The sequence below is a fragment of the Camelus ferus genome, chromosome X, assembly GCF_009834535.1.
Source record: "Camelus ferus isolate YT-003-E chromosome X, BCGSAC_Cfer_1.0, whole genome shotgun sequence".
Lineage (NCBI taxonomy): Eukaryota > Metazoa > Chordata > Mammalia > Artiodactyla > Camelidae > Camelus > Camelus ferus.
In genome coordinates, this window is record NC_045732.1 from 25262908 (window position 1) to 25285652 (window position 22745).

Below are 22745 nucleotides of genomic sequence, written 5' to 3' on the forward strand. Positions count from 1 at the left end.
GTGCTCAGATCATAATAGATGCTTAGTAAACATTTGCTATATACGTAGATGAATACAGAATCCCCTATGTTTGTGTCTATTATTTTGATAAAAATTCCTACTGTGACTTCATTCATGTCATAGATAATGCTGTTCAGCAGCATATAGTGAAGGAAAGAGCTCTGTGGCATACCACTAGAGATAACTTCCCCACTGAATGGGAACAAATAATCAATACTTATAAGTTTTAATTATTTAAGTATTGGTTTTGCCCTCATAAGAGAATCCTCTAGGCCATAGTTGAGTACTTTATCCACAAGAGCATTGTCGTAGGGTGACCAACTTGTCTTGGTTTGCCTGGAACTTTCTTGATTTTAAAACAGGAATTCCTATGTCTTTTCAGACCCCCTCAGTCCTGAGCAAACCAAGACAATTGGTATCACCCTAACATGGGATAATGTTCTGAACGCTCCGTACATGATGTCTGTGTCAATCCTCTGAGTTATTAGTTTGGTTTCCTACCAGAAACCTAATGAGATTTGCTTGCTATGCTTTGTTAATGAAGTCATGTTGCTAATTCATGATCTAAATGTTCATAATTCATCTTTAGTGATTGCTTCTAGTACCTTTTCATGGATTAATCTCAAACTAGCTAGCCTGTACCTCCCAGTAGAGATGACACTCATTTTTGAATACTGGGATATTTGAATTCAAGTTCTCTGGCATATCCCTTTTTTCCTCCCAGAATTTTCAAGTATAAAAGACAGCGGTGCCAAGGTTTTATGCCTGCTTTGTCCTTAAGATGTCTAAAGGCAGTGTATGCCGGGAGGTGTTTGTTGTCCTAGAAGCCCAAGGTACTAGGAAGATCTGAGGGCTCATCTTTTGGGATTTGTGGGTCTGTGCCTTAGCAGGATGCCTGTTGATGATAAGACCAGGGAAGTACACATTCTATTACTTAGCCTCTTAATTTGAATCTTTAATCAATTGGCTGTGAATTAGCCTGCCTAAAGAACCTTCTGGAACTTTTGTTTAACTCATAATACATTATATATTTTTCATTTACAGGTTGATTTATGCTGGCCCAAATCTATATATTATAAAATCTAAGAAAGTAGGTTGTGTGCTTTGTTTTAATATGGATATAGAACTTAGAACTGTAAATGTTTCCTAAATGTTGATATTTCTAGACTCCATCATGTCCAAATGACCTCATACTTTCTGCACTGCCCCTTAAATATTGGTGTTCCCTAAATCTCTGTCTCTTGTGCATCTATCATCTCATAGGATAGCTGCTTTTTCACCCTTGGATTCAACTACTTCCCATAAGGAATATCTCCCACATCCAAGTCATACCTCTAGTCCCTTTTTTCCCCTCTGAGCTTCTTAATTACGTAGCCAACTGTCTTCACTAAGAATTGCATCCAATAACTCTCCACCCTACCTGTGCCCTGCCTTGTTCCTCCTGTGTTTCTTATCTAATATTATGTTAGGATTATAATCAAGATGCCTGGCCCTAGTTCCAGGTCATAAAATTGTGGGTACCAGGGAAGTATCCTAAAGTAAGTCCTGTGTCAGAACTTGGAAGGCCAGGTGGAGATCAGGGGCAACCAGAAACCTAAGCAAGCAAAAGCATTTGGATATCAAGTGCAAAGAAGTAGGAAAGGATTTCAGAGGAATGAAGAAAAAAATTTGGCGTACGCCAGGAAGATGGATGTCTAGGCAAGTCAAAGGATGGTTGAGGAAGGCTCTTATCAAGACTTAGTTCTGTCTCTAGCCTTCATCTCTTGTGTAGTGTACTTGGTATTGAGGTCTGGTTACTCAGTAGACAAACTGTCACTATGCTGGGAAAAACGGGGCATGGACCAATCTGACTTCTGTACTATATATCATTCCCCATTTTACCAATCACATATGAACTAACTCATGCTACAGAAACACACGTAATGGAATAGTTGGTCATTGACCTATTATCTCATTAATCTTTATCCAGCCCCGTGAGGCTTAGTCCATTTGGGCTGCTCTAACTGAATACCATAGTCTGGGTGACTTATATACAACAGAAATTTATTTCTCACAGTTCTGGAGGCCCAAGATAAAAGTGCCAGTAGATTGGAGTCTGGTGAGGACCCACTTCCTGCTTCACAGACGGCCTTCTTTTCACCATGTCCTCACATGGCAGAAGGGGTGAGGGCCTTCTCTGGGGCCTTTTTCATAAGGGCACTGATCCTTATAATCACCTCCCAAAGGCCCCACCTACAAATACCTTCACAATGGGGATTAGGTTTCAACATAAGAATTTGAGGTGGATATATTCATCCCATAGCAAGGTATCATCCCTATTTTTCTGATGAGAAAACTGAACACTAAAGAAGTTACATAGCTTGTCCAAAACCATGTAATTAATGGATTTATTAAGGTAGGATTATGTGGGAAGAATTAACTCTGAAATCAAAACAGTTAAACACAACAAAGTTCTATTGTGCTTATTGTGTTTATTTATTCTCACTCATGTTACATATCTGATGTGGGTTAGTCGGGGGCTCTACTTAATATAGCTATTAAGAGACTCAAGATGACGTAGGCTCTGCACCTTGTACCTACATCATCTGAAACAGGTTTCCAAGAAAGTAAAGGTGGAAGTAATAGACAAGGCACACTTAACTGCTTCTCACTGGTCAGAACTAGTCATGTGACATCAACCTAATTGGAAGGGAGGCTAGAAATAAGGGATTGCAAATAGAGTATTTGGTGAACACTGCCTTTATCAAACTAGTAAGTGTTGGGCCTGAGATGTAAACTCAGGTCTGTGTAGTCTCAAATCCTCTATCAAATTCATACCTAACCCTGTGCCACAAGTTTCCTGAAGGGCAGGGTCTCTGGAATCAAGGGAGAGCCTAGGGTTCTGAGTTTCACTCATCAGGGCTGCTTGTTGAGGTCGACTACCAAGAAAGTCTAACGGGACCAAGTTGAATAGATCAAATGGGAGCAGTCATGCCTAGAACAAGCACAGAACTACGGAGTAGGAGGCAAGCCATGGGAGGGAAGAAGTGGGAAGGTTTTGAGGCAGAGAAAATGTAATCAATAGAGATGTCAAAGTATAAAGGCCAGAGTAAACAGGATTTGCAGCCATCAAGCAGCAATCAATATAGAGCAAGCAAAAATGGATCAAGGAGTGGGTAGATGAAAGGCAGTTTAAGAACCAACCAGGGACATAGCCCACTTACGCTGACAGCAGGCCATAGAATCCTCTCAGTGTGCCAATTGTCAAAACCCATGCTAGGCAGGAAATGTCCTTAAAATATCAAGATATTTTTTAAAAATCCATCACTGACTCAATTCTTTGGCCAGCTGAACCAGGCCCGTATCTTTGCTGCCAATCTTGTTTCTGCCAGAAACTATTCACAGATCAGGTATACTGTACTTTTTCACACCTCCATGCCCTTTACCTTTGGGATCCCTTTCCTAGAATGCTTTTTCTTTTCTTTTTTTTTTTTTTTTGGCCCCTTCTCCTCTGGCTAAAATCTTCCCACTATTGTTGAAGCAATAGGGAGCAGAGAAAGTGGTCAGAACATACGCAAGATGCCTTTTGTTCCCATGGCAACCCAAGCCTATTTCTATCACTGCATTTAACATGTGGTCTTTTAACTGTTAGCTTTCTTGTGGGTAAGAGCTTTGTATCCCATTATTTAGCACAGAGCTTGGCGCATAGAAGGTGCTCTGTAAATACTTACTGAATCAGAACTGCAGATAAATGTGTTTAGGTGCTATTTCATGGAGTTCCAGATCAGGTCTATGCATTAATTTAAGAGTGAATGTAAATACTAAAATCAACCTATGGAAGATCAACATTTATTTATTTGATACTATTTATCTGGCATAAAGCAAGACTATGTAAGTATCAGAGTTTTAATTAATTTTCTCCAGGAAATAAAGGCATTTAGCTAAGTATTTGTTATTTCTTTCAATTATTTTTCACGTATCAGCCTACTCTTAGAGTTGATATGTTTTTTAAATTTGAAAGACAGTATGATACAATAGTGAAAAAAGGTTTATCCATCAAGGTCCAGTCAAAAGGACCACCAGTTTTTTGAACTGATGCAGTTTAATATAAAGAATTGTTAATCAAGTATTAGAGAACCAAAAAGGCAAAGTGAGGATGTAGAGGTATACTAGTGGTAGTAACAGCAGGTAAATGTGTATACTCTTAGGACGGTGGGATCAAAGGAAGGAGACAGGGATTATTAAAATATAGACCTTAGAGGAGTTTCAGGAACTGGGTGCAGACCTATGAAGGTGGGGTGTGGGCCATCTGATGGTGGCATCTGTGAGAGGGTGCAATGAGGCTGGTTCTGAGCACGTGCGGAAACTACAGACTAGAACTAAAAGCTGTTGCTGGGGTTCAGAACCATCGTTCGGATGACTCAAAAGAACAAGAAACAAGCCTAGTCCTTTGTCATCTTCCAGTCTTATGGTCTTCCTCTACCACCTCCTAGTGGTAAAGTCTAATAGGAAGCAGCTGGCTGAGTGCAAATGGGATTCCCAGAGTCTCAGTCCCAGCATACCAGAGCAGTCTAGAGGAGAGTTGCTACTCAGAGATAACATCTTTATCACTGGTGTACAAAATAAAAAGAAAGCCCACCAACCACCATAAAACATCTGTTTTAATTTTTGCAGCTTAACTTCCATATATGAATTCATCTTTACATAGTTTCAGTGTTATTCTCTACTTGATATTAAATCAGAATTATTTTTCACGTTTCTACATTATATTTGTAATCTTTATGTTAATGGTTGTATAATAGTATATTGTTTTCCAGTACTGTAATTTATGAAATTGTTCCCCTAAATTTGGGCATTCATATAGTTTCTAATTTATGGCTGCTACAGATAAAACTTTAACATCTTTGTGTACATACTTTTTTCCTTCTATTTAATATTCCTAAGAGTGGAATTATTCTTTTAAAACATCTGAGCATCTTTATGTGTTGCTTTATTGCTCTTCAAAAGCTATTTATGCTACTATCAGCAATAAATGAGTATACCTGTTTAACCAGTAAATACTGATTTTTAAGCATCCCAGTGAAATTGTGGGGAAAACAAAGACATATATTTTGGAGGCAGGGGCAAAATAAATTGTGGGACAGAGGGCATTTAAAACTTACCTTTTTTAATCTGTGCTTTTGCTCTTTTAACAAGAAATAGAGCCACAATGTAAAGCAGACAGATTTCTTAGCTTGGTCTTCCTTAGGCTAAATTTTTCCTTTGAATTAAAATTATGTAAGACAGTCTGAAAATGTGGTCCCTGGCCCAGCAGCATTGGCATCTTTTGAGAACTTGTTAGAAAAGTAAATTCTTGGTCTCCTCCACAGTTAGATCTATGCTAGATCTACTGAGTCAGAAAATCTGATGGTGGAGCCCAGCAATGTGTTTTACTAAGCCTTCCAGGTGATTATGAGCCATGTGAAAACTGAAGAACCACTAACCTAAGATGAATTCTGTGGAGAGAGGTTGTTACTTTAACTCTATTGTACACTTTAAACATACTTAAAGAACTTTTTCCCTTTATATTGAGGAATAATTTTCAAAAAGTAAATTTTTTAACATACAGAAATTTTAACATGAATTTTTATCTTTCTTTCTTTCTTTTTTTTTTTTTGCTGCAGCTTGAACTTTATGTGTCCACAAGATATTTTAAAAAGTGAAAATAAGGAGGTCACAATACCAACGCAGCTTTTACCCCATATCTGTGAGTACACTCATTTTTAATTCTTATCGTTATTTGCAATGGTTTCCTGTGACACTGAGGCAAAGAAATTAAAGTGTTCTTAGAAGACAAATGTAAAATGATTTGGCTACTAATGGCTAAAATGCAAAATAGGATGAATTTTGACAGGGTCCAACGAAGAAACTTAGAAGTTCAGAGGAGGAACAGATTACTTCTGATGTAGATGATCAATGGAAGTGTCATTTCATAGAGGTGGTGACATATAATCTATGGGTGGAATGAAGGATATAATTTTAAACAGGCAGAAAAGAGTGGACCATTTCAGACAAAGGGAACCAATAGATTAAGTGCAACAAGGGACATGGATGACTGGAGCATAGTGTGCATTAAAAGGGTAATGGACGATAAGACTGCAATGGAAGTTTGGGGTTAAAAAATTTTTAAAGTAATTACATCTTGATTTGCATGGAACTTTAACCTTTCCAAGCTTTCCGCATTCATTCTGTTAGGACTTCTGATCACTAGTAACAAAAATCTGACTCAAACCAGGTCAACAAAAAGGAGAATTTTTCTGATCATATAACCTAAGCATGGGCAGTTGAGGGGTCAGGCTGGGCTTCAGGGATGATGAAATCATGGGCTTTCTCCATTTCCTGTCTGCTTTTGTACTGGCTTCCTCCATACAGCCAGAAGCCTGGCTGCCCCAAGCTCCTTGGCTCAAATGGTGATGGTGGTGAGGAGGAGGAGGAGGAAATAACAATTACAGCTGACTTTTAATAAATACTTGCTGTGTTCTAGTACTCTGCTGTATGCTTTCCATGTAGTGACATAGATTACCTCTGATTCACTGTGTATACTTTAAATGTAAGACTGAGACTTAACAGGGGTTAAGTAAATTAACCAAGGTCACGCAGTTAGAAAGTGGCAAGACCAGGACTCAAACTCACAAAGTCCAAACTGGTGTCCGTGTTCTAGATCCGTGGGTGATAACATCAGGAGTGGCTAAGGGCCCTTCTTAAAGAGTTGGGAACATCTATTTGAAACACACCATTAAGAGTACAGAAAGGAGCATTTGTTTTTTGTTTGTTTGTTTGTTCGTTTTCAGAAGACATAGGATACTGTTTGGAGCAGAGAATAATTCAGGTGTTAAAAGATAAACTGAGGCATATGAAAGTTTTCAAGAGTTTATTTGAGTAAAAATTGGTAAGGGTCAGGCAGCATCCAATCCTAGCAGCTAGAAAGGCACTCTGTGGAGTTAGTTGTACAAAATGAAAGACTTTTATAGGCAGAAGGGGGGGCAGGAACAAGAAAACTAGACCAGGCGAAAAAGCAGGTTGGTTATGGCAAAGTTACTTTCCTTTAGGGGCTGGTAGGGGCCTATCAGGCAGATGGCCTAAGTAGTGCTGATTAGGTGATTCCTGATTGACTGGTTGAAGGTTCTGTTTTGGGGAGAACTGAAGCCATAATGAACTCTTGGTTTGGTGATGTGGGACTTAGTGTGACCAAGCAAAAGGGCTCGTGTGCCAGTGGTGCAGCCAGCCAAACCCTGACAGTCCAGGGTTCTTAAAGGGGAGGAACAAAGAAGGTGAGATTAAGCATCGCATCTCGTGGCATTTCTTAGTCGTACTTTCAGGAGTGAGGATGTCTATGGTTTTTGGTGGTCTGTGGTTCAAGGAGGTGTCTGAGCTCCTTTGGTCCTGGAGGAACAGGCTGAGTTTAGAAATGATGTTATCGACAATAGCAGTTTTGTCATCTGACAGTTAACACAGGATTGAAATCAGAGGCGCAAGGAAGGAAATGAAATTTTGGATAGAGAGGTTAATCACAAACTTGGCAGGGGAACTCAGTTTTAAGGAGACTCCATTTCACAAGCATAAGTGACTATTTTTGACCTGTTGTCTTGTTTTTTGTTTTTTCAACACAGGACACTAAATCCTAACTTGGACAATGACTCCTCACTGTGAGGCGTATTTACCAGCCATACTATACAGTTTTAGAAGTTTTAAGAAATTTTCCCCAGATAAACTAGTAATTCAGTAGCAGAGTTGGAACTAGAATTAGGTCTTTAGACTCAGAGATGAGTGGTCTTTTCATGATAAAATTCTGTACCTTCTGATCCATCCTGTTCTCTTACTCTTGGAATTGTCCTTCTGGGTTCATTCCTGCTGTGATGGTCTGAGCTTCTCTGTCTTGGCTGTGTAGACCCTATGTCAGCTCTTTTCCTCTTCAATCTGATCAGCTCACCCTCACTCTCCAGCAAACTAAGGGGCAGCATCTTCCGGTCCCCTCTTGGGCTTGGTGAACACCTCCATCGTACAAGGATCTTCTTTACTTCTGCCTGTTTATCGGCATGTATGTCTCCCCACCAGAATAGTAGTATGGTAAGGGCAGAACTGAGCTGGCCCTACTTGTATACACAGGCAAGACCAATGCAAATCACAAAATCAGATTGTAATACATACTGAAATGGTTAAATAGTTTGGGACTCTATTTAGTCATTTCACAAATATCTATTGACCAACTCTCTTGAAAGGTACTGTGAGAGGGTAATTGAAAATACCTCAAAGGATCCACTGTCTTAAGAGAAGAGGTAAGTCATGGGTCATAAATAACTAAGGTAGAAATTTAGATTTAGAGTACAAATGACCCTCTCTAGACTGAGAAAACCTCCTCTGTGTTCAATGTTAGCAAATGACTATAGCAAGTGCAACTCAGGCCTGCCCTTCTCATACAGATTTCTGTTAAAGTGAATCAGACAGAATGGAAACTTGATTGAGTTTGCAATGCCACTGCTTAAATGGGCCTCCTGTCCGCAGGTTTTTGTTTTCTGTTGCTGATGTTAGTTGGTTACCTTTGTAAGGAGACATCTGTGCTAACCTAACAAGTCTACTTTAGGAAAATACTGTGTATCTTGATGGGTTAATAGCACCTTATTGGGTTGTGGTAAGAATTAAATGAACTATGTCTTGACACATTTTGTATGGTAAGTATCCAAAATGTTTTTCTTGGCTCCAGAGGTGTTAAAGTAAGCTTTGAGAACTCCACATCCAAAAAAAAAAAAAAAAGTATCAGTAAAAACATATATTTGGCAAATTGAATTGTTATTCTTTGTTAAAGTGTTAAAGAACATCTTTGATAGACTTCAAGCATGCACAGAATGGTCCAGGCCCCACTGAATTTTACGTCTCCAGCCCAGACACATTTGAAACTACACTCCCTTGCATCAGTGATGTGAAATTTGAAAGTAACAATTCAAGCAGTCTATCACAATACACCTTGTAGGACAACCAGAGGACTCAATCCAGAATATTGCCTTATTTGGAGTACATTCTCCTGAAGGGGAGCAGAATTTGCCACCCCAAAATATACCTATTTGGCATAAGGATGATTTTAAGCTGATTATTTTTAAGAAACAGCAGACAGAGGAGAAGCCCTGGAAAACCAAGTAGAAGCTACCCTTTTGTAAGAGACATTTAAGTTTATAAAGGAAATCTCCACTTGTAAGGGTGTCTCCCTCCTGTACCAGGAGGACAAGCATGACTAAGTCTCTAGAAACTTAACAGTGGAGATGTGGATGTAAATCTGCTTTACAATCTTACCCTTGTTTGCTCTACTTTGCCTGGTAACCTCCCATAACTGGTTTTCCCAACCCCAACGTCTTCTTTTGTCTTAGCTGGAGATGATATTGAAGGTGGTGGCTTGGGCCATTTCAAGGAGTTACTCAGTTTTCTTGGGTCTCTCCCATGTGTACAGGAGGTATCCATGTTATTAAACTTCTGTTTGTAATAAGACGGATTAGTAAGAGGAAAACAGTGGGGTTTCAGCTGAGAACCTAGAAGGATAAAGGGAAAATTATTTTTCCTCCCCTACAGCCCCTCTTTCCTAAATATTTAACTCTTTCAATTCTCGGAGACCTGCTGAATGCATCCCTGAGGGACCTGGCTCTCTTGCGAGGCAAGCAAATAAATTCATCTTTGTGTCTTCCATTTAACACCTGTCTTCTAGCTTCTAACTCTGGAAGAAGTATGGGTCTGTCTTAGCTTAAAATAAATTAACATATTGGGGAAATCCATCATAGAATATAAAACACTCCCAACCTAATAAAGTGCTCAAAAGGATGATATTAAATCTTTATGGACTATAAAATCACAGTATTTGCTCTTAAAATGATAGAACAGCCTTCAAATATTTTAGAAATGAGAAGAGAGGTGTCATTTGTAAGCGAGAAAATTACCCCAAGAATTTCTTTTTATTTTTTGAGTTATAGTCTTCTGTATGTTGTTAAGGTTTTGCTGGCTTGCTTGCTTGTCTTCACTTTACGTCATCAGTTTTTTTACACACACTGGAACACCCTTAACGAAAGTTTAGCTAAATGATACTGTGGACTTCTGTTTCTTCTTTTCTTATATCTAATCTTTTCTGGGTAACATGTTGAGAAGAACATTGAGGGGTTTTGAAATAAGAAAGAAGTCATAAAGTATGTGACTGGCAGGATAAGGGTAGCAATACATATGGATGAAAGGAGAGATGTTCTCTCCATTCATTTTGGTCTCTCTTATTCTGATTAGGTGGAAAGGGTTTTTGTTGAAGAACTGATTGTAGGCCTAGAAGGCTTCCTTCAGAGCTGCATAATTGGCAGTCTTCTCTCCAAAGGCCAAAAGACATTAAAGATGTGATTGTAGGAAAGTAATAGAAATTTCATCCTTCCTGCCTGCCTGCCATCTGTCAAATTAATCACTCTCAATGTCTTTCTCCTTTTTCCCCCTCAACTTTTCCTTCTCTCCCTTTCTGCTCTGTCTGCCTGTCCCTCTCTCCTCTGCATCATCCTGTGCCACCCTTGAGCCTATGTCTCCCTTCCCAGCGGTCTCTCTTTAAAATTGCTTTCGGTAATACTGACTCAGAGCACGACTTTCAACATACGGCTAGTGCTCTGTAAGTCCAGAGAGAATTGGATTAGCTGTTTTTTCAATTTGTCAAGAGGCAAATATGACCAAACGCTTAGCTGTTAGAGTATGAAAAACAGAGTGCAATCGCACATTTGCTTTTAGTAAAGGCGATGACTGCACTGTGCCAGGTCTTGACGACTCTTTCCCCTGCAAATATTGGCAGATATTTCATCATGGGGGTGACGTACACAGATGTGAGACATGTGTAACTAACGGAGATGGGCTCCATGCTGTACTGTTGTCTTTAAAAACTGCAGAGGAAATTCCCCTTTTGTGCTGGCTTCTCTTAAGGAAGTTTTGTGAACCTCAGCACTTTTGCTGCCAAAAGGTTAAAGGTTCCTTGGAAGACTGAGGGAAAAGATTCTCAAACCTCTGCCTTGCTTTCTGTCCTTTGAGGTGTTAAATGATTTGCTGATGAAGTAAAGAAAGAACCCGCAAAACTCTGCATAGCAGAATAATGGCAAATAGTGCCTGGCTTTTGTGATTACAACCAAAGCCATTCAGGTGTACCACAAGCTTACAGAGAGTTGATAGTTGCAAAAATCTACTGATTGTTACCAAGACCCTTAGAGAATGGCCCAGAATTTTACAGGTGATCAAAAGTGACATTCGAAGAACAAGGAACTTTTCCAGACAGAAAATAATCACCAGAGATGTTAAAATTATGTTAAAAAAAATTAATGCGTTTATTTGGAAAGAAATGGAAGAGTAATTGAACGTAACATATGTGCTAATGACAACCACAAAATGACTCTCCCACCCCTTAAGTTTATTTAGTTACTACTAAAATTGATGTAATGCAAGTAATATAAGAGAAAGGCAGATTTGCAATTCTGAAATGAAATTTCATCTGTTAATAAACACTTCTGAGATAAACAACAAGGTCCTACTACTGTGTAGCATAGGAAACTATATTCAATATCTTGTAATAACCTATAATGAAAAAGAATATGAAAAGGAATATATATGTGTGTAACTGAATCACTGCTGTACATCAGAAACTAACACAACATTGTAAACTGACTATACTTCAATAAAAAAGATTCAATCATACACTAAAAAACCAAAAACCAGAAAACCCCCAAAAACCAAGGTACTTCGTGATTATGAGCACATTATAATGAAAAGAAAAAAAAAAAACCTGCAGAGTTTTGAGTTCAAAACTCCTTGGGCCAGTAATTAGTAATATGCTCTTGGGAAATGTAACTTCTTTAAACCTCCATTTTCTTCTCTTTGAAATGGAAGCAAAAAGCTGCCATGATATTTAGTGGGTGCTGAATAAAAGTTCTGTTGTAGTCCTTTACTTTTCCTGAGCATTTGATGACGGTATGTTGGAAGAATTAGCAGCCTTATTTGTGTGTTGTGCACAGCAAACCCTACAGGCGTCTCACTTTTGAGAAAACATCTGCTGTTCTTAGTTTGTCTGGAATGTTCTGATTAGGTTCTGAATGGGACGCAAGAGGAAAGACTGGATGCCTTCTCAGGGCTTCATGGGACTAGAGTGACATGGTCACTGGAAGCAACTTAAACATCTGTTTCTTCCTAACGCCTGTGCAGAGCAACGCCCTGCCTCTCCTTCCCACTCAGCGTTCTTGCTTTGGCCCCGTCTAATGCTGTATCTTTGCTTTAACTGAGCTCCCCCCTGGTTGATGTGTTTGGTGTGTTTGTTGCTGTGCACTTCCGGGAGTTCATTGATGTGACGCTGTGGATTACAGTAAGCTTTAGTGATATATAAAGTGCACATGTAATAGGAACTTTCGCTTTAATAACTGTTGCTCGCCAGTATTTCTGCACAGTAATATCCCCAAGCAACTGAATTTCAGAAGAGCTCAAGGAGTTACTTAGTCATATTAAAGAGTATCTGAGTTCTGGATTTTATCTGTGACATCATGACAATTCTGAAAGATGAACTCATTTAGCTCCCCTGGGTTGTAGGTTCTGCACACATAAGATGGAAGTATTTGCCCTCTCGTAGATTTGAATAATAATGAGGATTAACCAAATATACTACAAATGAAAATCACCATTTGTAAGGTAAAACTAGGGCTTTAATCTCCAATTTGAGGCTTTATTAATCAGTTTATATATCTTCACGTGGGCACCAGAAGATCACAAAACTGTGACCTACACTATTATGTATTTTGGAACTCGAAAACTTGTACTATATCTTTATGACTTTTTACAACTTACTAATTTTGCCAAAAGTTAAACTTGAATGGCAGAAAAAGGCTTTGGCCATATGCAGGTTGTTGAGGTTAACACTCTTTGAGAGTGGAGCCCCGTGCTTAATGAAATCATTTCATTAAGTAAGGAGGGAAACTCTCACCAGGCAGTTGGGCAACTGCAGGTTTGATTTCGGATCTGTTTATATTTCCGGCAATTCTCATTAGAACGTCCGTCCATGTTCCCCTTCTTTCTAAGGGGCAAAGGTTACATTAAAGATGTGAAACCTTACTGAGTTCTGTGCTGTTCAAGGCTCTGAACATCCTTATTTACGTGTGTCATGTTGTGTAATTATTTCAATGACCATCAAAGTCTGTCCCTATAAAGCAAGCTACACAGGAAGCCAAATCACCATCGCAGGGTTCTTTGGTGAGCATGGAATCAGAACAAAAAGTTTATTGTGTAAGAGGAATGTTTAATGTTTGTGACAACTTCTTGTTAAATATATGCCTGCACATGCAGATCAGAGAGGTTCTGTGCATGGGTGTGGTTCACACGCTTCGGGGTTGTTATTGGAGAGGTCCGTTTGCCTCGCGGGCTTTCTCATTTCTGTGTCTGTGGCTGACCGCCCCTATTCTGATAGACCTTGGCCTGGGAGAGATGTGTTCTTTAAGATGACTGTGAGTTTTTACTGTGAAACAGACAACTTGAAAATCTCAGTGATGATGACATCAAACATTCATTTTCAAGCTCTTAGGTCTGTAGGTCAGCCGTGATTCAGCTGATGAGGCTGAACTTGGCTGGGCCAGGATGGACGCCAGGCTTCTGTTCAGGCTCAGGTCCTCTGGGGCCATGGCTGCCTAGAGTATGCTCTTCTAATGACAGGTCATAGGAGCGCAAGAGGACAAGCAAAACATGTGATGTTTAAGACCTCAGCTTGGAACTGTCACTTCCCCCTCACTCTGTCGACTAAGGTCACAGGGTAAGCCCAGCATCAGCGGAGTGGGGATGTATAACTGTTCAAAGGGAGAGGTAAACTACAAAGAGCATGGATGTAAACTCCCTAAGAAAAGTGAGGGAAGAGTGTAGAATTGGGAAAAACGATCTCATCTGCCATGATAACTCTGAAGATATGTACTTTAATCCGTTATGTGTTGATTGCATAGTTTAGTTCTCAGTAGACAAATTCCTTTCAATTCTTTGGGGTGGCAAAGGAGCACAGAGTCTCATTTTTGCCTTCAGTTCTCACCTGCAGGGAGGGGGCAAGATTGAATCTTCTGGCTTTGCCTTGGAGCATTTGCTCTGTAAGCCAAACTGACTCTTATCCCTGCCACCAGATATATTAATGATGTAAAGAATTGTACAGGAGGTCAAAAACCTGGGGGATGCCTTCCTTGCCCTGATGTCAAGGTAGATGACAAATTCTATTAAATCAGAACCTTTTCCCTTCCTGTTAAATCAGCCTCATCTATCTTTGCTAAAGTTAATTTATGAGCCATCCCAAGGCATTCGTGACATTTAGGCATCTGTGTGTCTGCTATATTGGTTGCTCCTGAAAATTAAATTGCTTACCTATTTCACCAAATAAAAGAGATGACAATTTTCATTCTAAGTAAATTATGAAATATTTCATACATACAGGAGAGTGTCTAAAATATATGTACAGATCAAGACTAATTCTGAAGCTGTATTCTAAATTACGAATATAGCACAATTGAGTGATCTTTTCTACTAATGAACTTTTTCCTGTTTGGGACTATTATCAACAATGCTTCTATGAAAGCTTTTGTATATATCTCCTGGGGACATTTGTGTTTCTCCTGGGAGTTTCTCTAGACTTCAAAACTACAAGTGGAATTTCTGAGTCAAAAGATAAGAATCGGTGAATCAGGTATTTGTTTCTGTGTAACAAGCCACCATAAACATAGCGACTTAGGACAACCACCACTTTATTTGCTCATGAATTCAGCAGTTTAGGCTGGGTTCAGCTAGGCAGTTCTTTCACTGGTCTGTTTTGGGCTTAGTCATCTGGCAGCTCGACTGGAGTGAGATGGCTCAAGATTGCTTCATTCATATGTCTGGCAATCAGTGCTAGCTGTCGTCCAGATCTTTCTGCATGTAGGCTCTACTCTTCAAGGGCTACCCTGGTTTCTTCACTTAATGGTGTCATGGCAGCAAGGTGACTAGAAGTGGAAATTGCCAGGCTTCTTTAGGGCTATACTCAGTATTCCCACATCACCACATCTACCTCATCCTACTAGTTAAAACATGCCATGAGGCCATCCTGGAAAAAAGAGTGTGGGGAGATAGACTCTACCCATTGATGGCAAGAGCAGCAAAGGCACATTACCAAAGGGGCAGACTTTGTGGTCACGTTTTGTAGAAGACACGTCTCTAAGTTTACTAGGTAACAACAGACCACTTTCCAATGTGGTTGTACTTTAAAATATATGCATCCCAAGGTGTCTGACACATAGGAAGATTTTAATTAATATTTCTTTCATTTCTTCTCTATCTTCTCTCTTCCAATAAATACTAACAAAGTGCTTCATGGGATATGATGGATAAATAGGACAAGAACCCTGTCCTCATGTATCTTTTAATTAAGAAAAAAATGAGTACCTATGTGACAATTAAGAAACATAAGATCATTAAACAAATACTAAATTACTTGATATAGCCTGTATGTGTTCCCCAAAATGCATGTGTTGAAACCTTACCCCTAAGGTGATGGATGGTGTTAGGAGGTGGGGCCTATGGAAGGCTCTGCCCTTGTGAATGGGATTAATGCCCTTATAAAAGAGGCCCCAGAGAGCTTCCTTGCCCCCTTCCACCATGTGAGGGCATACCAGTCTGATACCAGGAAGAGAGCCCTTTCTCAATCAGGGTACCAACATGGTCTCCAGAACTTGGAGAAATGTTTCTGTTGCTTAGAAGCTATCCAGTCTGTGGAATTTTGTCATAGCAGCCTAAATGGACTAAGAGATAACTTGTTATATTTACTTTTTGGCACTTGAGGGTTCCAGAAGAAGAGATCACTGAGGGCTGTTACTTGTCAGGGAAGGACCCACTGAATAGTTGAGATTTAATTTGTTATCAAGCAAGAAGTTCTGTATTACTGGCAGGCTGATAACAGCTTATGTAGAAGCCCGAAAACCAGGTAGAGGGATTTTGGCTGGAAGCGGTTAACATTTGGGTGGGAAAACATTTTAGACTTTTGGGAAGAAAAGCCCAAAAGAAGCGTGCAGGCAGTCAGGGTGTGAAAAAATGTGATCTCATGGCCTCTTGTAAAGAGGCTGTCACAGTAGTGGACACATCAGCCTGGCTGGCACCAGGAGCAGTTGCAGCGAAGACTAGACAAGCCTTATGGAAACGGTATTTCATGTCTCTTTCTTACATTACATGGTCGTTGGCATCTGTCCCCACCCCAAGGATGGGGCCTATTCCTTTGGAATCCCCAGTAACTCCTACTGTGCTTTTCACAGACGGATGTGCAGAAAATGTGGGCTGAATTAAAGGAGATTTGGAAAGTCTTGGTGATGACTGGTTACTGGGGAGAAAGGAGAAGTTGTATTCAAAGGTGTCTCTGTGACAAGGAGAATGGTAGGTCTGAGAAGCGGGGTTTCAAGGTTAGTGTTAACGTTAAGTATAAACAGGGACTAGGTGGGGCAGGAAAGCCAAGGGGAGATGGGAGAGGGGGAGCAGGAAAACCCCAAAAGGGCAACCTCTAGGAAACCAAGAGAGGAAGATTCAAGGGAAGATTCAACAGAGGAGAGGAGAAAGTACTCTAGCAGTCGATCAGGATGAGAACGAAGCAAAAAGTCCACTCTCATAAGGTGATTTCAATAAAAAGGTGGGAAGAGAAAGCAGATCACAGTGTAAATGAGGAAATCTGTGGTAAGAAGAAGAAAATATTAGGCACAACCTAAACTGGAGTGTCCTTAAACACTGGGGCCTGTAAAACCCCATGACTGACTGTAATCCTCGCACTAGTGATGAATTGCTCCTATGGAATTCTGCCCTGGCACCTTGTCTGATGCCGATCCTTGAGGGGCAGTTTTCCCCCCGGTGAGCCACAGCATAGAGCCTTCCTCCCTCTTTGGGTGGTTGCAGGGGATGTTTCAAATGTCTTGCTCATTTTGCTGCCATTCTCCTAGCACTGAATGTCTTTGTTGTCAGGCAGTTTCCAACTGGAAGCTGATCCCACAGCAAGGACCCTTGGAAGAGAGTTATTGTAAAGGTTTTGGAGGGTTTTGTAACTACCTGTCCTATCATTTCTAAGTAACATTGTAAATATTGGCTTCTGTCAACCTTTAACTGCACACTCCTACATCATGTGTCAGAGTTAAGTATTATTTTCCCCATAGCCTTTCAGGACACGACACAAAAATCTTGCCCTGGTTCTGTTCATTGGTGAAAAACTCTCACATCAAAACAGGAACTAGTGAATCACACGGGGGAAAATACGCATGGCAGGGAACGCTTGGAGCCTAATGCTTTTTGCTCTCCTTGACTCTGAACTAATCCAGAGTCCCTTGAATTAGATGCAGGTGAAGGACCTGGAAACCTCAAGTGGGATTTTCTACAGGGGTCCTTTGACCCGACCTCGAGAGAAATTTCTTTGGATGCTTCTGGATAGAAATCCTCTGTGCCCATACTTCAGTTCTCCCTGTGTGCTGAGAGATGGATTTGGGGCCTCTAATAGGAAGAAGGATGGAGCATTTCATATATTATGAATGAGTGTTTCAAATTCAATGTTCAGTGTCAGAGAAATAGATATCTGCTCATCAGCATCCTCTCCTGGAGGCATCATGGCCAGGCCCACAGAAACATTTGGACAGCCTGTGGCCCAGCAAATACCCTCATCTGAGCCACATCACTCTCGCTAGGATGGTTAGCACAGCGGGTGGTTCAGAGCGATAGGCCCTGTTTGATGTCCCTGAAGTTGATCTCCAGTGTGCTTGCTATGTTAGCAAGCTGGTATGTCCCAAGATGGCAGAACACAACAACAATATGCAGACATTAAAGAAATTTGCCTGTTTGACAGTGACAAATTAAGGTATTGCCACCTCTGGCAGAATGATGGGCCTTGAAGCAATATTAGCTTGAAAGCTTTGCTTGCAGAAGTTTGTAAAGTGGAGCTCTGCTGTCTGTCAGGAGTGGGATTGTCACACAGGGAGGAGACATTTTGGTTAATTAGACCCCAGATTTTCTTCTGTATTTCCATCTCCCCGCCCAGATTGTCCAGCCCACATTGCTGGCCTTTCCCGCCTTTCCCCGCCCCAGCAGCCACAAGACGATGTTGGGAAATGTGCTTTGTGGCCTATTGCTTATTTATATCACAACCATAGCCTTTCTGTAATTAATAATATGCTTAAAATGCAGAAATGCTCAGGGGAGGGGGGCCTTAATATTGATGATTTAGATGTTTTATATATGAAACTGTTAGCAGATGGTGAGACCCCCAAGTTTGGAAGCCCACCAAAGTGTGGGTCCTTGCCGCTGGCTGTGAAAGAATTCACAGCAGAGGCAGAGGGACAAAGTGAAAAGCTGCTTGATTTCTCAAAAGAGGAAAAGGAAAGAAAGTGCTTGAACAGAGAGCTGTCAGCCGAGATGGCCAGTAGAGACAGCTCCAGCTCCGGGTCTGGCCATGTGGATGTTTATTAGAGGCTTTGGCCATCATATCCTTGTTCAGGGTATGCTGGAGCAAATTGCCTTTTTTTTTTCCATCCTTGTTCAGACTTTTCCTGTTATTGTCATGGCAGTCAGCTATAATGGTGCTGGTGGGTGTGTCATTTAGCACTTTACAAGGAGCGTATAATGAGGCTCAAGATCCACTGGATGGTAAATCCTCTGCCATCTTGGGCCTAGTTGGTTCTAACCAGTTCTTGTTTCTTCTCTTTGGGGCTGCCTCCTGAGACTTAGATAAGAGTAATTGGTTTATATTCAAGGGAGGGACAAGTGTGTGATTCTAGGGGCAGCAGCCATGGTAACAAAAAGGAAAGTTGCTTTTAATCAGAATGCCTGCAATCTGGTGGATTCAGTGTCCTTAAAAACCATCTCCAAAGATTCTTCTCAGCCATGAAAATTTTAAAAGGAAACGGAAGCAATCGCAGTTAGTCATGAGATAGGTGGTCAGAGTTGTCACCATCCCCTACTGTGTGCAGACTTGTCCTAATCATCAACTGCTTGGGCCTGCTCTTCTATGACTCAGGGAGGCCTGGGAGACTTCAGCATTTCTGTAAACAAGAGGCAGCGGTTGGAGGAGGGGTGCCCTGCAGGGTCTTACTCGATATTAATAAGAAAGTAAGAAAAGAAAAGCTACTGGTTCACAGCTCTAATTATAAAAGTTTAGATTTTGCTTTATTCTTGTTTTCAAATGTAGAAAGGGAATTTCAGGTTATTTGGTGCCTAATGAAGTCTAATGTTGGTATTGGGGGTCAACATCTTTGCATATTCTATTCATGGTTCTTGCTAGTTGGTATTCTCTGTTCATCTGTATGATTCTGGTTCTTAAAGGCAAGAAATATGTGCAGTCCTGCTTTTCTGGAACCAGAGGTATGGCAGAGATAGGTACTAGGAGAATAGGGATAGGGAGGACAGAAGTTAGGTGACCGTAGGGGACTGTTGAATGCAAGTTTGTGTGCCCGATGCACAGTGAGGCCAAGCAAACTGAAAAGTCGGAGTTTGGAGCAGAGAAAGGTTTATCGCAGGGCCTAGCAAGGAGAACAAGCAGCTCATGCTCAAAAGACCCAAACTCTCCAATGGTTTTTGGGGAGGAGTTTTTATAGGCAGAATTTGAGGTGAGGGCAGCAGAATGTGTGACTTTTCTTCTGATTGGTTGCTGGTGAGGTAACAGGGCAGTGTTCCAGGAATCTTGTGCTCAGCCTGAAGTTACCATCCTCCACCTGTGTGGGGCCTTAGTTCCTGCAGAAGAGCTCAGAGATACCTGGATGTTTATCCCTTGAGGAGGAACTAGGACTCTGCTTTAGTGCTGCACTATTGTTTCTTGACTGTCCCTCCCTTGTTTCTGCACCCCTCCCCTTCTCTGATTATCAACTGTTTGAATCTGCCCTTTGAAACTCAGGGAAGATCTGGGAGGCCGAATGAAGCCCATTTCCTACAAACAAGAAATGGGGCTCGTGGAAAGAATTTGTACCCAGGAGGGCCCCATAAGGGTCCTGCTCGGTTTCATTAGCCATGTAGTTCTTGTTTTGTCATTTGTCTATCTTCCTTAAAATAGTCTTACTCCTCACTTCTGATTCATGGGACAGTAAGTATTTCATAATAGGAGGAAGTCCTTGGGGTTCTAAAATAAGAAACTAAATCATGCAAAGGGCATTTATTTTCAGATGCATGATTGGATTGAAGTTAATATTTGTTCATAGTCTAAAGGTATCATTCTAATGGTATAAGAATTTCCATTAGTCTTCATTTAATGACATTTATTTTTGTTTCTGTTGTTGTTGGTTTTTTAATCACTGTCTTCCTCTGGCTGGCCTGGCAGTGCATCAGTCTGTAGCCCAATATATGTACCATTTCCCCCATGAGCTTTTCCTAATGACTCTAGAAATTACCTTTTCTTCTTTTCGATTGCTACATGACTTAGAATCAAACCCACCTCCTTCCTGGTCCTGCTCCACCCATTCTACTCCTTGAATACTCATCTGCTTGAATGATGCAACCTGAATGATGGCATGCTTTTTGGTGAAAGCAGTCAACCCTCTCTCTTTTGTAGTTCTCGTTTCTGATACAGGTGCATCTGACCTGTTTTGATCTGATTCTAGATACCTACCTGGATTCTTCTAATTCCATGGTGTTAACAGAAGTAGTAAGAAAAAGGTTTTGTCCAGAACAAATAGTTTCATTGATAAACAAAGTACCTCTGAATGTCTGTACTGACCTAAAAAATGTTGAATTAATTTCTGAGACTGTTGGTGTCCTGAATAATAAACCAATTTTCCTCAGAGTGGAGTTCTTTTATTAGATTTTGTTTCTTCCACCTTATGAAAATTTTCACCAACTAATACATATTAAGTGCCATTAGCTTGATGGAATTGTGTTATGAATTTTATGGAAATTGTGGAGATATGGAAATATGGGCATATTTGGTCTTTTTCCACTCCCTTTAGTTTATAAATCATCTTAATCCTATTAGCATGATTACACACCTGTATGGAAGGTAAAGAAATATTATTTTATAACATAAAGTGAAGAGCCTTGTTAACTTAAAAAGATTTAGTAAGAACAAAATGAAGAATGCTCTCTTGGGCATATTACTAATATAAAGGTACATATGACTATAGAAAAGTTCTTGAGCTTTGTCTAAGGACACTTGTTTCACTTCCCCTAATTAGCAATACTTATGTATTTCCAGTATTTCAGATGTTCTAATTGTTTTTGTGATACCTTTCTTTATATGCACTGAAGTCATTGCTAAAGAATTCCCCTTTAGCCCTTCAATGTCATCTCTTACACTTTTCTTTTTAGTATACTCAAAGTGAAAACACTTCCTCAAGATAGTTTTGAACATTGTCCCCCTGAGTTATTGCTGTCACTCCAGAATTTAGTGCTTAAAATAAAAATCACTTATTTCTTTTGAGTCTGTGGTTCAGATTGGAAGTTGGCTGATCTGAGGTAGGATCAGGTGAGTGGTTCTGCTGGTCTCTGGCCAATCCAGACTAAGCTTGGCTGGGGGGATCTGATCCACATGTCTCCAGCCTTCTTCCTGGGACCAGTGGACTAGCTGGCCATGTCCTCGAGGGGGTCCAGGGCAGGCTGCTCCAGAATGTGCCACTTTGGCATGTGGATTATTTCAAGCTGAAGATAATTGATGCCCAGCAGACTCAGAAAGAGCTTTTTACTTCTGCCTTAAATACCTAAAAGAATTGAGATAGCAGACTTGTACCAGGAAGAGAGCTATTACCAGAGATAACTTTTTACATCATAAAGATTTGTCTGCATGGCCTGGCAAACATGTGTTTACCAAACATTTGCTCTTCTCATCTTCCTGTGAATTATTTTCCTCTTCTGAAGCCCCAGATCCCTACCCCCTTCTTAGCTCAGGATGGTATATAACTGCCATCAGCTTGGTGGAATTGTGCCATGAATTTTATGGAAATTGTGAATTGCCTGACTCAATTGCCTGAGTGCTAAGGAGTCTCATGTCTTTATGGGGCAACCATATGTACAAAATTAAATTTGTTTTTCTCCTGTTCAGCTGCCTTATTTCAATTTAATTATTAGATCAGGTATGAGAGCAAACCTACTTCCCAAGCACTTTTACAAGTGTCAGTTTGCATCATATGCAAACATCCTAATGTCAAAACAATCAAATGGCTGAACCAAGCAGCAGGTGGCAGAGAAATATTCTCCACTTCTTAAAGTGAGGAACTGCAAAGTCACGCAACAAAGGGTGTGGATATAGGGAAGGCTGAAGAACTAGCATTGCTGATTAAATCTGCTAGAGTTGCTTTCTGTTTTGACTCTGCCCAAATATACTGTTCATTTGTTTTGCTTGAGATAAATTCCAAATCTTATTTCTAGATTGGTTTTTACATAAATAACCTTCCTTCAGGTAAGAGTTAATTTATCCAACACTTAAGCCCTGCAAGTTGGCCTCCCAGAAGGAGATGATCTGCAAACTTCTTTGGAAATTAGTTATGACCAAATGCAGACGACAGTCAATCCAGGTCAACTGCAAGGCTGACTTAGATTCCTACCGTCCCTTATCCCCACTTATGTCAGGAGAGTGGTAATTGCTTCCACAGCTATGATCGTTGATGTGGTGAATCCTGTTGAGTTTGCTGTCATTTAACTGCAATCAGAGGCTTACATCCCAAACACTCTAACCCAACTAGTGAAGATCCTGTTGCTTCTTCCAATCATTAATGCTGAGCTGACAGGACAGAGTTGGAGGCAAGGTTTTGATA

At 40.4% G+C, this 22745-nt stretch overlaps 1 protein-coding gene across 1 annotated transcript in view; it reads left to right on the forward strand.

Annotated features, from left to right (window-relative positions):
• The window catches only part of LOC116662205 (probable ATP-dependent RNA helicase DDX60), a 96878-nt gene that overhangs the window by 3860 nt on the left and 70273 nt on the right, over window positions 1–22745 (forward strand). Inside the window, exon 2 of the mRNA XM_032475672.1 lies at window positions 5679–5725. Coding sequence (XP_032331563.1) covers window positions 5679–5725 — 47 coding nt within the window. The remainder of the gene's footprint in view (window positions 1–5678; window positions 5726–22745) is intronic.